The following is a 13320-nucleotide window of genomic DNA, read 5'->3' on the forward strand; positions in this document are numbered from 1 at the left end:
AGCTGGGATTACAGGCTTGAGCCACTGGAGCCCACCAATCCCCCCACCGATCCCTCCCACCGATCTCTCCCCACCGATCCCCCCTCACCCCAGCAACATGGACAAATACGAAGACCTGGGCCTGGAGGCCAGCAAGTTCATCGAGTACCTGAACATGTACGAGGCCTCCAGGGACGGCCTCTTCCGGGTGGACAAAGGGCCCAGCAACAACCCCGAGTTCGAGGAGACCCGGCGGGTGTTCGCCACCAAGATGGCAAAGATTCACCTCCAACAGCAGCAGCAGCAGCAGCAGCAACTCCTGGACAGCACTCTGCCCAGGGCCAGCAGCCGTGCCTCCAGCCACAGTGGGGACCCCCTGGCCACCACCCCATCCCATCGTGACCCCTCAGTGGCAGGTAGAGGGGTCACAGATGGAGCCTCCAAGCCCCCGCTTGCTGCCCCCACACTTGGGGTGACCCCCACTGCGGCCTCTGGGCAGCCTTCTTACCCCGGCCAGGAACAGAGGGCCAGGCCGTGTGTCCAGACCACCCGGCCCGGCAGCCAGGAACGGGATCCTCACCAAGGCCCCCCAAATGCTGAGCCGGGACCCTGCCAGGACCCTTCCTGCCTTACCCATGGGGACTATTATGACAACCTATCCTCCACCAGCCCCCCATGGGATCATCAGCCAGGAGTGACCCCCAGTTTGGGCTCAGGGAAGGGAAGTGGATGGTCTGATCCCCCCTTACCCAGGCCCACCGGGGAGCATCGCCAGCACCAGCCTCCACCCTCTCTGATGAGCCCCAGCAGATCTTTCCAGAGCGGCCTGGGTGGGCAGGATGGAGCTGGTCGCCACAGCGAGAAGCCGGCCGGCCTGTGGGCCACGGCCTCCTCTCAGAGGATGCACCCCACGCTCTCCCAGCCAGGCTTGGAGAACGGGGCTCCAGCGCAGCAATCCAGGAGCGCCCCTGCCTCAGTTTCCCCCAGTCAAGGAGACCTTCTGAGAACCAACCCCGGGCCAGGATGTGAAGTGTCAGGACCGGCATCCAAGTCCACCACGGCGGCCCCTCAGCCCTGGCTGCGAGATCGGCCCCTGTCTTACCTGTCCAGTTCTGCTCCCTTTACTCTGCCAGCTGGCCCCGAGAATTCCCAGCCGGATGGGGTCCCAGGGCTGGGTCCTAAGCCCCAGTGTCCAGACCTTGGCACGGCTCCGAAACTCAGTTCTACCAATCCCATCGGTCCGGTGATGTCCACTCAGCCCGATTTATCTCAGCCAGAGAGTCCTTCCAATTGGTCCCCTGAGGGTCCTGGAGGATCTGTCCTGTCTGAGAGTTCAAGTCCCTCCCGGGTGAGACTACCCTGTCAGACCCTGGTCTCCAGCTCCGAGCTCGGACCTTCTGCTGTAGAATTGAAGCTAGAAGCCCTCGCCCAGCGACTAGAGCGAGAGATGGATGCTTACCCAAAGGCCGATTATTTTGGTGAGTCAAAAGTTGGGCTGGGAAGGTGGCTCAGTGGTAGAGTGCTCGCCTAGCACACACGAAGCCCTGGGTTCGATTCCTCATTACCACAGAAAAAGCCCGAAGTGAGGTTGTGACTCAGATGGTAGAGCACCACCAGCCTTGATGAGCAAAAGAAGCTCAGGGACAGCGCCCAGGCCCTGAGTTCAAACCCCAGGACTGGCAAGAAAGAAAGAAAAAAAAAAGCCTGTAGCTTTCCACTGTGGGTGAGCTTTTTCACTCAAGGCTGGCGCTCTACCACTTGAGCCACAGCCCCACGTCTGGCTTTTTGAGTGATTGATTGGAGAGAAGTCTCGCAGACTTTCCTGTTCATGCTGGCTTCGAACTTCGATCCTCTGAACTCAGCCTCCTGAGTAGTCAGGGTGACAGGCGTGAGCCACAGGGGCCAGGTTCCTATGTAATTTTTGTCCCAGGTAAAGAGACGTGAGTGTTTTGGTTGCTGGACAAGGTCCTACCAAAGTGTCCCTTTGGGTCTATCTGCCTGCGGGAAGAGCTTGTGAACTGTGACAGCCCTTAGAGTCTGAAGATATTCTGGTTATTGATTAACTCTTCTGGTACTTTCCATGGCTTTCTTAGTAGGGCTTTCTGCTAGATCCTTTCCTGACTTTTCCGGCTGTAAGAAGGAAGGAAAGAGGTCAGGATAACTTTCCTTCCTCCTTTTTTTTTTTTTTCTGTTGTTCCTATCTTTGGGCTTGAACTCAGAACCTGGGCCCTGTTCCTGAACTTCTTTGCTCAAGGCTAACTGAAGAGTCTCAAGGACTTTGCTGCCCAGGTTGGCTTTGAACCATGCTGCTCAGATCTTAGCCTCCTGAGTAGTTAGGATTACAGGTGTGAGTCATTGTGCTCAGCTTTTGTCTTTAATAGATGTATTTATGGGGTACAGTGGGGCATTTCAACTCATGATACAATATAATAATAATACTATACTATGTAATCTAATAATAATAATATCAGGGTCATTGGCCTGTCACCTTAGACATTTTTCCGTTCTTTTTTTTTTTTTTCTTTTACTTGTGTGTGTGTACTGGTATTGGGACTTGAATTCAGGCCACTTTTTCACTCTTGGCTTTTTTGCTTAAGTCTAGCCCTCTACCATTTGAGCCATAACTCTACTCCTGCCTTTTTTTAAATTGGTCATGGGTCTTAAACTCTGGGCCTGGGCACTGTCCCTCAGCTCTTTAACTCAAAGCGAGCGCTCTACCACTTGAGCCACAGCACCACTACTGTTTTTCTGGTGGTTTAGTGGAGATCAGAGTCTCACAGCCCTGTCTGGGCTGGCTTTGAATTGCCATCCTCAGATCTCAGCCTCCTGAGTAGCTAGGATTATAGGCGTGAGCCACTGGCGCCTGGCTTTTCTGCCTTTTTAAAAACAATTAAATTGTTATTATTAAGATGATGTATAGAGAAGTTATAGTTACATAAGTCGGATAGAGTGCATTTCTTTTGGGACTATGTCACCCCTCCCTCTCTCTCCCCTTCTGTTCCGCTTACAAGTTGTATAGTTCATTTTCCACAGTGTCTAGTGCATATTATACTTCTGCCTTTTTTTTTTTTTTTTTTTGCTAGTTACTGGAGATAACAGTCAAATTTGTCATCCCAGGTTAATTTCAAACCTTGATTCTCAGATCTCAGCCTCTTGAGGTAGGAGCTAGCTTGGAGATGAGTTTTTTTTTTTTTTTTTGGGGGTCCGGTTGTGGGGCCTGAACTCTGGGCCTGGGCACTGTCCCTCAGCTCTTCAGCTCAAGGCTAGCGCTCTACCACTTGAGCCACAGCGCCACTTCCGGCTTTTTTCTTTTTGCTTATGTGGTGCTGAGGAATCGAACCCAGGGCCTCAGGCATGCAAGGCAAGCGCTCCACCACTGAGCCACCTTCCCAGCCCAGAGATGAGCTTTTTAGCTTCCACATATTTTTCTTTCTCAGTTCTGGGGCTTGAACTCAGGGCCTAGGTGCTATCCTTGAACTATGTGGCTCAGGGCTAGCACTCAACCACTTTGAGCCACAGCTCCTCTTCTGGTTTTTCTGGTGGTTCATTGGAGATAAAAACTTTCCCAGACTTTCCTGTCCAGGCTGGCTTAGAACCGTGATCCTCAGATCTCAGTCTCCTGTGGTAGCTAGGATCACAGGTGTGCGCCAGCTTGGAGAGGAGCTTTGTTAGCTTCTACCTCTAAGGGGGCCTGGTTCATTTCATTTTACAGGATCAAGGGCAAACTGGTTTGAGGGACTCCATGGAGAAGGAGTCCATTTTCCTGGCATTTGTTGGTCTTGGAAGACATAGTGTGGATCCTGTCTGTACTATCTGTTGTTCACGCTGCAGGGGGGAGGTGAAGAGGGCATTCTTGGGCTTTTAAGGTTCAGTGGTAACCCTGACCTTCTCTTCCATGATGCCTGTCTTGCCCACACTGGTCCTCCTTTCCATTACTGAGAAAGGGCCAAGGGGCCTGGCACCGGTGGCTCACGCTTGTCATCCTAACTACTCAGGAGGCTGAGAGCTGAGGATCGCAGGTCAAAGCCGGCCCTGGAGGACACATCAGTGAGACTCTTAGCTCTGGTAAACCAGCAAAAAGCTGGAAGTCGAGCTCTGGCTCAGGTGGTAGAGCATCAGCCTTGAGGTCCTGAGTTCACGTTCCAGTACTAGAACACATACACACACACACACACACACACACTCAGACACAGACAGACAGACAGACAGACAGACACTCACACACATAAACACACGTCACCAAGTAAACCATCTGAGTTCTCTGGGAAACTGACCCCCCCCAGAGAGTTTAGTGTGTAGGAGGCTTATTTAGGGGTGCTGCTGTTGTTAGGGTTCCCCATTAACCATGCAAGGGAGCCTGGGAGTTACAAATACCCTGGATAGCCATGTTGAGTTGGCTCCACATTTCTTGACCTTTGGCTCTCCCTCATGGATTCAGTCACTGGATGTGGGCTGCTTTGGGAATCTGGTGACCTCAGGCGAAGTGGCCTTAGCAGCTGGAGCCATCTCGGGACTGGGGCTAAAGGCCGTGAGGGTCACCCACCTACCATGCTGCATACCAGCCACTGGGCTGTGGTTTCTGTGAAACTTCTGTCTCAACTTCCCTGCTTGGGATAGGTCAGGAAAACATGACCTTGGGCCTTCTGGTTTTGTTTGTTTGGGGCTTGAACTCCGGGCCTGGGCGCTGTCCCTCAACTCTTCAGCTCAAGGCGAGCGCTCTACCACTGGAGCCACAGTGCCATTTCCGGTTTTCCAGTGTGGTTTATTGGAGATCAAAGTCTCACGGACTTTCCTGCCTGGGCTGACTTTGAACTGTGATCCTCCGATCTCAGCCTCCTGAGCTGCTAGGATGACAGGCGTGAGCCTCCAGCGCCGGGCTCTGTTGAGGTTTGCTGTGTGCGTTGTAGACATTGGTTTAGCTCCGTGGGAAGTAGTATTCTTTGTTTCTGGTAGAGAAACTGGTACCCTGAGGGATCAGGTGACTTGCTCAAGAACACAGGTATGAGAAGTATGAAAAGAAATGGAGCCTCTACCCTGGGGCCTGCCTGGGCTTTTTTTCCCCCTTTTTTCTCCTTTGATGGCTTGAGCGCTGAGGCTTGGTGGTCTATTAGGTGAGAGCTGGATTTCTGCCGTTGAACCCTTGAGATTTGCAATCTTATCACAGGCTGCCAGAGCATCTGTGGTTTTCTTTTCCCTTCCTGCACACTCAAGATATTGATCTCTGTGTGTGTTTGTGTGTGTGTGTGTTTTGGTCAGTCATGGGACTTGAACTCACAGCCTGTGCACTGTCCTGGAGCTCTTTTGCTCAAAGCTAGCACTCCACCACTTGGAGCCACAGCCCCACTTCTTGCCCAGGCTGGCTTTGAACCGGGATCTTCAGATCTCAGCCTCTTGAGTGGCTGGGATTACAGGTATGAGCTACCAGTGCCCACTAAAATGTTGGATCTTGTAGCACCCGTGTGGTCAGGACAGCACCCCACCCCAGCCTGCTTGGCCCCGTCTTATAATCCTCCCTTGTGTGGATCGAGTTCCCACACTGTCTTGCTTGTCCCATCCTGCCTTCTCTTGGTCCCGGCCCATCCCTCCGGGGACATTATGTTTTTGCTCTTTGACTTTGGGACTAGGAAAGAATGTCCGTCCAGTTTTCCTGGATTTTCCATTAATAACCCACAGCATGAAACTGAACTTTTGACATGGCCTCTGTGTGTGTGTGTGTGTGTGTGTGTGTGTGTGTGTGTGTTGGTACTAGGACTTGAACTCAGGGCCTGGAATGAACTCAGGGCCTTTCCTTTTTTTTTGGGGTGGGGGGTAGGTCGTGGGTCTTGAACTCTGGGCCTGGGCGCTGTCCCTCAGCTCAAAAGCTCAAAGCTAGCACTCTACCACTTGAGCCACAGCGCCACTTCTGGTTTTCTGGTGGTTTATTGGAGATAAAGAGTCTCCCAGAGTTTCCTGCCCAGGCTGGCTTTGAACCGTGATCCTCAGATCTCAGCCTCCCTGAGTAGCTAGGATGACAGGCATGAGCCACCGGTACTGGGCTTTATTTCTTTTACATTTGTTAACATGTGACTTTCATCTTGGTGACAGTCCTGTGGAAGAAATCATCCAGTAGGGGGCGCTGGTGGCTCGTGCCTGTGTCATCCTAGCTACTCAGGAGGCTGAGATCAAAGGCTCAATCACCAGCCCTAAAGGTCTTGGAAGGTTTTCACTGTAGCTGACCTAGGTATGGTCTACACAGGGACATCTGGGAGCATTGGTTTGGGGTGCTGAGTGTCCATATTTTTCCTGACATATCCTTGGCTTCCTCTGAGGTTTCCTGTGTGGGTCCTGGGCAATGCTGGCTCTCGGGCTTGGTCATTTGACCCAGTACCTGTGCCCAAGGCCTAGCACTGTGTCCCAGTGCCCTAATGTTAAGTGGAATGGCTCACTGGCCGTCTGCTTGGGAGAATGGATGGGGCCTGAGCTGGTGTGTGAGGAGACAGGGACTTTTATTTTATGTTTGCCAGCCCTAGGGCTTGAACTCAGGGCCTACGTGATGGCCCCCCTGAGTCTCTTTGTGCTCCAGGCTAACACTACTACTTGAGCCACAAAGTCACCTCCAGCTTTTCCTGAGCGGTTCATTGGAGATAAGAGTCCCTCAGGCTTTCCTTCCCCTGGGCTGGCCTCCAACTGCGATCCTCAGAGCTCAGCCTCCTGAGTAGCTAGGATGACAGGCGGGAGCCACCATTCTTTTAACGATCAACATTTTCCACACGGGGAAACCCAGGCACCCAAAAGTTAATGAACCTATCTCATCCGTATACCTATCTAATCCTAACCTCAGTGGTCCAGCTTTTTTACCTCTGTCCTATCATATCTCAGTAGTTCCGGGGAAACTCCAAGACCCCAGGACAAAGGGAACTTCCTGAAGCCCTGGGGACCATATGGAAGGCAAAGAATGTTAGAGGAACTAGCTGGAGGAGCTGGATTCTTCTCTTAGTTGGGCAACATCTGGATTTCTGTTTTTCTGTCCAGGAGCCTGTGCATAGATGGGCATCACTGGGACAGTTGGCTTAGTGATCAGGCTACTGATCTTCCTTCCTTCCTTCCTTCCTTCCTTCCTTCCTTCCTCCCTTCCTCCCTTCCTCCCTTCCTCCCTTCCTTGCATGACAGATGTGAGCCACCAGAACCTGGCTTCCATGAGACTCTTATCTCCGATGAAACACCAAAAGAGCCGGAAGTTGAGCAGTGGCTCAAGTGGTAGAGCGTGCTAGCCATGAGCAGAAAAAGCCCCAAGTTCAAGCTCCAGGACTGGAGCTTGAAAAAAAGGCTTTCTACCTGGGCGCTGGTGGCTCACGCCTATAATCTTAGCTACTCAGGAGGCTGAGATGGCTTGGGCAGGAATGTCCATGAAACTCTTTTTACCTCCAATTAAAACACCAAAAAGCTGGAAGTGGCACTGTGGCTCAAGTGGTTAAGTGCCAGCCTGGTGTGGAAAAACTAAGGGAAAGCAGCATCCGAGGCCTTGAGTTCAAGCCCCTGAACCAGCACACATACGCACATGCACAAATAATCTATCCTGAATGTAGGCCTTCCTACCTGGGTGGCTGTCCTGGTTCAGAGTGGCTTTTGGGGCAAGCATCTAAAGACCCATTTGAGCTGGGCACTGGTAGCTTACGCCTGTAACCCCAGCACCTTGTGCCCTGGCTTGGCTCTTTTTGTTGTTGTTGTTGTTGTTTAAGGCTGAGCCTTAAACTTGAACCAAACTTCCATTTCTGCCTTTTGCCCAGTTAATTACCTATTAAAAAAAAAAAATCGCATGGACTTTCCTACCTGGGCTGACTTTGAACCTCAATCCTTAGATCTCAGCCTCCCGAGCAGCTAGGATGACAGGCGGGAGCCACTGACAAGTGGTGATTGGTCAGTTTTGATATAGTTTATTGGAGATAAAAGCCTCACAGGCTTTCCTTCCCAGGCTGGCTTTGAACCACGATCCTCCAGACCTCAGCCTCCTGAGTAGCTTGGGATTACAGGCATGAGCCACCAGTGCCTAGCGATCATTCCCAGTTCACAGTAGAGGTGAGCAAGCTCACTGGCCTCTACTATATGGTTAGGGGGGGAGAAGAGTTTGTTGTTCTTTTACAGAAATCCAGGGTAGGATGCCTGGCCGCCAGCTGCAGGAGCCATGATAAGAGAAGGGTGGAGTACAGGGCTTGCTGAGGGGGGGCTTTGAACTCCCTCCTTGGAGGAATGGAGAGGGCTGGGAGCTGTAGAAGTGGGCCTGCACGTGCACACACAGTGCGCGCGTGCACGGAGTCTATGGGGAGAAACTCTGAGCAGGACAGTGATTTGGAGATTTGCAAGAAAGGCTTCCGTTGCCATGGTAACCAAGGGATGCCATCATGCCGCCAGGAAGCCACTGGTGTCTAAAGGGTTGGTGAAGAAAGGACTGGAGCAATGTCTGTAGGGGAGAGTGACCTTGAGTACTTCCTTTGTGGCTGGAGGAATGACCTCAGCCATTGCATCAGGAACTGGGTGTGTGGTGTGTGTGTGTGTGTGTGTGTGTCTCCAGGTACTGCCCTGTCTGCACCTATGCTTACCAGTCTCAGCTTTAGCTGGGGACCTGTGTACTGGATTAGGGGGTCCTGCAGCTTGAACTCAGGGCTTGGACAGTTTTCTCTGAGCTTTTATACGCTCAAGGCAAGCGCTCTACCATCTGCACCACCCCTCCACTTGTGTCTTTCGTTTTTGGCGGTTCATTGGAGAGAAAAGATTCTCCCAAAGATGGGTACTGGTGGTTCACGCCTAATACTCCCAGCTACTCAGGAGGCTGAGATCTAGAGGATCGTGGTTCAAAGCCAGCCAGGGCAGGAAAGTCCATGATACTCTGATCTCTAGGAAACTACCAGGAAACTGGAAGTCGAGCTGTGGCTAACAGTAGTAGAGTTAAAAAAAAAAAATGCTCAGGGATGGTGTACAGGCCCAGAGTTCAAGCCAGAGTCCCACAGGACTTTCCTGCTTGGGGTAGCTTTGAACCACGATCCTCTAGATCTCAGCCTCCTGAGTAGCTGGGATGACAGGCGTGAGAACCTTTGTCTGTCCATGTACCGTATGCCAAATGGTTTTCTCCTGACTCAAACGGGATCTTCCTTGTTTCTGTGTCTTAACGATCTGAATGTTGAGGACCTTCCTTCCTTGCTTTGTAATCTGTCTCCCGGGTCAGAGTGGAGAGGAAGGATGTCAGCCACGTGAAGGAGGGAACCCCGGGAGCCCAGAGATCGCTGGGGGGCAGGGGGGAGGAGGAAGAGGTGAGCACAAATAAAGACTAAAAGACCCAGTGTTGATGTAGGGGGGAGGGGGTTGGGGCGGGGCTCAGCGAGCAAAAGACTGGCATCTGAGATAAAGTGCCAGGAGGTGGGACATTTGTTACACTGTCCAATTGCAAGCTGCCATCTGTGCCCCGCCCCCCCCTTTTACTTTAGGAACTGGAGTGGGAAGGATTGGCGGGAATCAGTGATTTGGCCTGTCATCCGAGCTACTCAAGAGAGCTGAGAGCTCAAGAGCTGATGGTTCGAAGCCAGCCCGGGCAGAAAAACTTCATGAAGCTTATCTCCAATGAAACATTAAAAAAAAAGAGAATTAAAAAAAAAAAAGCCAGAAGTGGAGCTGTGGCTCAAGTGGTACAGCGCTAGCTTTGAGGGGAACAAAAAGGCTCAGAGTCAGCACCCCAGGCCCTGAGTTCAAGCCCTGGGACTGGGACCAAAAAAAAAAAAAAAGTGAAAGAAGTGGGAGGGATGGTCAGACTTTTATCCCAGGACTCTCTGAACAGGGTGAGTTCACAAGTCATGCTGTGTCTCCTGCATAGGTTATTGGGGGTTGATTATATTCATGTATGGAAATGTTGTAGGGTCTCCATCTTTGTCTAGGCTAGCCTGAACTGCCATACTCCAGTGTATACTCCATGCATAGCTTGAATACCACACGCATGCCACTGTATCCAGTTTTTAGTTTGTTGAGATATGAGGGTGTGTGTGTGTGTGTGTGTGTGTGTGTGTGTGTGTGCTGGTCCTGAGGCTTGAACTCAGAGCCTGGGAACTGTCCCTTACCGTATTCACTCAAGCCTGATGCTCTACCACTTTGACCCATAGCTCCTCTTCCAGGATTTTGCATGGTTAATTGGAGATAAAGAGTTTCACAAGCCAGGAGCCGGTGGCTCACGCCTGTCATCCCAGCTACTCAGGAGGCTGAGATCTGAGGATCGAGGTTCAAAGCCAGCCTGGGCAGGAAAGTCGGTGAGAACTCTGATCTCCAATAAACCACTCAGAAAACTGGAAGTGGCGCTGTGGCTCAAGTGGTAGAGCGCTCGCCTTGAGCTGAAGAGCTGAGGGACAGCGCCCAGGCCCTGAGTTCAAGCCCCACGACCGACAGCTAAGATGACGGATCTAAAGCTACTGGCACCTGACAGAGGTGGGGGTCTTGGGGACTTACAGCCTCGAACTTTGATCCTCCAGATCTCTGCCTCCCAAGTCACTGGGATGACAGTTGTGAATTAGCTTGGTCGCCGCCACCTCTGTGGCTCGGTGTCTACCACCGTTCCTTCCTGACCTGGGGTGTGTTCTTTGTCCACAGGAGCCTGTGTGAAATGCAGCAAAGGAGTGTTTGGGGCTGGCCAGGCCTGCCAGGCTATGGGAAATCTCTACCACGATGCCTGCTTCACCTGTGCTGCTTGCAGTAAGTGTGTGTGTGTGGCCTTGTAGGGTGGTTAAGCTTCTGGGGCTTGAACTCAGGGCCTGGGCACTGTCCCTGAGCTTTTCTGCTCAAGGTGAGCACTCTACCACTTTGAGCCACAGCTCCACTTTCCTGCCTGGAATTGGCTTTGAATCACGATCTTCAAATCTCAGCCTCCTGAGTAGCTAGGATGGCACTCACCCAGTTGTCAGGTCAGTCTGGGTAAATACGGGTACCGTGCAGGAATCTTGAGTGTACCCAGATACACATATTGACAAGAAACAGCCACGTGTAGTTCATTTTTAGCTCTGAGAACCACACACCACAACCACAAAGGCAAATTTAAAAGAAGCCTGCTGCGTGAGCATTTCAGTGCAGCTATTTTTTTTTTTTAACTTGGGTGTGTTTTTTTTCTCCTTGCAATTTGGGTTCACATGGGTGTATTTCTTTTTTTCTTCCTTTCTGGACTTGTGATCCTCATGTATACACAGCGAATCATTTTTGATTTCCCAGACGAATCATACATGAGCATCACATTAACGAGTCCTAGGGTCAGGGCTGAGTTCATTTGAACCACAGTGGGAGGGAGGGGGGCTTGCTGTGGTGGGGAAGGGGGGGGTTGTGGGTTGTGGGTGGCCCTCTGCTGGCCTGTTTCCTTGGATTTCCTTCTCGGAAGGAAGCATTCAGAAGACCGACGTGTGGGTGTCTGTGTGGCTTGGGAAATAAAAGTTCTCTTGTTTTGGGAGGAGGATGTTTGGTTACCATGGCAACGTGGGCTGTGGAACTTCTCCCCTAACCCAAGCCCTGCCCACTGGCCAAGACAGGATCTTGCATGGGATGCTTCCCGGAAGCTGTTGGCCCAGAGAGGAAGGAGCCTTCCTCTTCCCTTTCCCTTCCCTTTCTCTTTTTCCTTTCCCTTTCCTTTCTCTTTCTCTTTCCCTTTCCATTTCCATGTCCCTTTCCTTCTGTGCTGGTCCTGGGGCTTGAACTCAGGGCCTGGGTACTATCCCTGAGCTCTTTTTGCTGAAGACTACCACTTTACCACCACTTGCAGCACCACTTTAGCACCACTTGCAGCTTTGTTTTGGTGGCCAGGCTGGCTTTAAACAGCAATCCTCCGATCTCAGCCTTCTGAGAAGCTAGGCTTGTAAATATAAGCCAGCCGCCAGTGCCCAGCCTGTTTCTCTTTTTGGGGGGAGGGGAGGTTTGAACTCAGGGTCTTATGTTCTTGCTTGACTTTTTTACTCAAGACTTGTACTGTACCATGTGAGCCACAGCTCCACTTTGGGCTTTTTATAGGACTAATTTAGCAATAATAATTTTTATTAGTATTATAATTAACTTAATATTATAATAATTATAATTACTTTATTGCTATTATAGAGGTGTTGTACAGAGGAATTACATTTATACGAGTCAGGTAATGAGTTTATTTCCTTTTGTGTAGTGTCTTCTGTTCCCCTCTTTCACAGACTTTTTTTTTTTTTTTTTGGTCGGTCGTGGGGCTTGAACTCTGGGCCTGGGCACTGTCCCTCAGCTCTTGAGCTCAAGGCCAGCGCTCTACCACCTGAGCCACAGCGCCACTTCCGGTTTTCTGGTGCTTAACTGGAGATAGGAGTCTCACAGCACCCTAGCTCTGGGGTTCACGCCTCCACCACCTCCCCTCTCCCCCCAGGGACCTGAATGCATCCACAAAAAGATTGATTTCCTGTTCAGATTCCTTCGCATTTCTGAGTTCCATTGCCAGTACGCAGAGTCTGGTGTGTTGGCTCCTTCTAGTGGCTGCACCTGTAACTGCAGCCTTACCAACCTCCATCACATCCCAAAGCTAGCTAGATACTCTCTCCACTTTGGGATCAGACAGTGTGAGTAGTGACTTCCTTTTCCATTTCGGTTGTTCAGTTCTCCCGAGGGTGGGCTGTTTGTGTCCTTGTCACGTCTTCTGTTAAAAGACAGAAGACAGCACACGAGCTCTCCTCCAGGTGATTGATGAGGGGTTATTCAACCTAGTCCTTGTTTGCTTTTCCAAAGATTGAGATCTCTAGACTCAAGAAGTCAAGCAGACAATTAAAATGAATGAAGTAAACAAGTAAAAAGAATTAAAATTAGTTTTACAGCTGTTGGTCAAGAAGTTGAAGTCATTTAACTGTGGGACAGTGACCCTTCCTTTCTTCCTTCCTTCCTTCCTTCCTTTCTTGTTTTTGGTCGGTCATGGGGCTTGAACTCTGGGCCTAGGCACTGTCCTTCAGCTCTTGAGCTCAACCACTTGAGCCACAGCGCCACTTCTGGTTTTTTAGTGGTTTATTGGAGATCAGAGTCTTGCCGACTTTTCTCCCTAGGCTGGCTTTGAACTGTGATCCTCAGATCTCGGCCTCCTGAGTAGCTAGAATGATAGATGTAAGCCACCGGTGCTTTGTTGGTTTGGTTTTGAGACCAGGCTTTTTTTTGTTTTGTTTGTTCTTTCTGTGTGTGTATGTATGTGCTGGTCTTGGGGCTTGAACTCAGGGACTGGGTACTGTCCCTGGGCTTCTGCTTTCCCTATGATTTACCTATATGGCCCTTCCCAGGAATTGACTGGACTCGACATTCACCACCCACCCCCTTGTGGCCACATGCTGAATTACCTTTTTTTTTTTT

The 13320-nt window shown here is 50.9% G+C and overlaps 1 protein-coding gene across 1 annotated transcript in view; it reads left to right on the top strand.

Annotated features, from left to right (window-relative positions):
* The first annotated feature begins 88 nt into the window (after positions 1-88).
* Limd1 (LIM domains containing 1) overlaps positions 89-13320 on the top strand; it is a 20293-nt gene continuing 7061 nt past the window's right edge. Inside the window, exons 1-2 of the mRNA XM_013030209.1 lie at positions 89-1457; positions 10585-10686. Of these exons, the coding sequence (XP_012885663.1) occupies positions 98-1457; positions 10585-10686 (1462 nt within the window). The 5' untranslated portion in view covers positions 89-97. The remainder of the gene's footprint in view (positions 1458-10584; positions 10687-13320) is intronic.

The sequence above is a fragment of the Dipodomys ordii genome, unplaced genomic scaffold (genome assembly GCF_000151885.1).
Source record: "Dipodomys ordii isolate 6190 unplaced genomic scaffold, Dord_2.0 Scaffold128, whole genome shotgun sequence".
Taxonomy (NCBI): Eukaryota; Metazoa; Chordata; class Mammalia; order Rodentia; family Heteromyidae; genus Dipodomys; species Dipodomys ordii.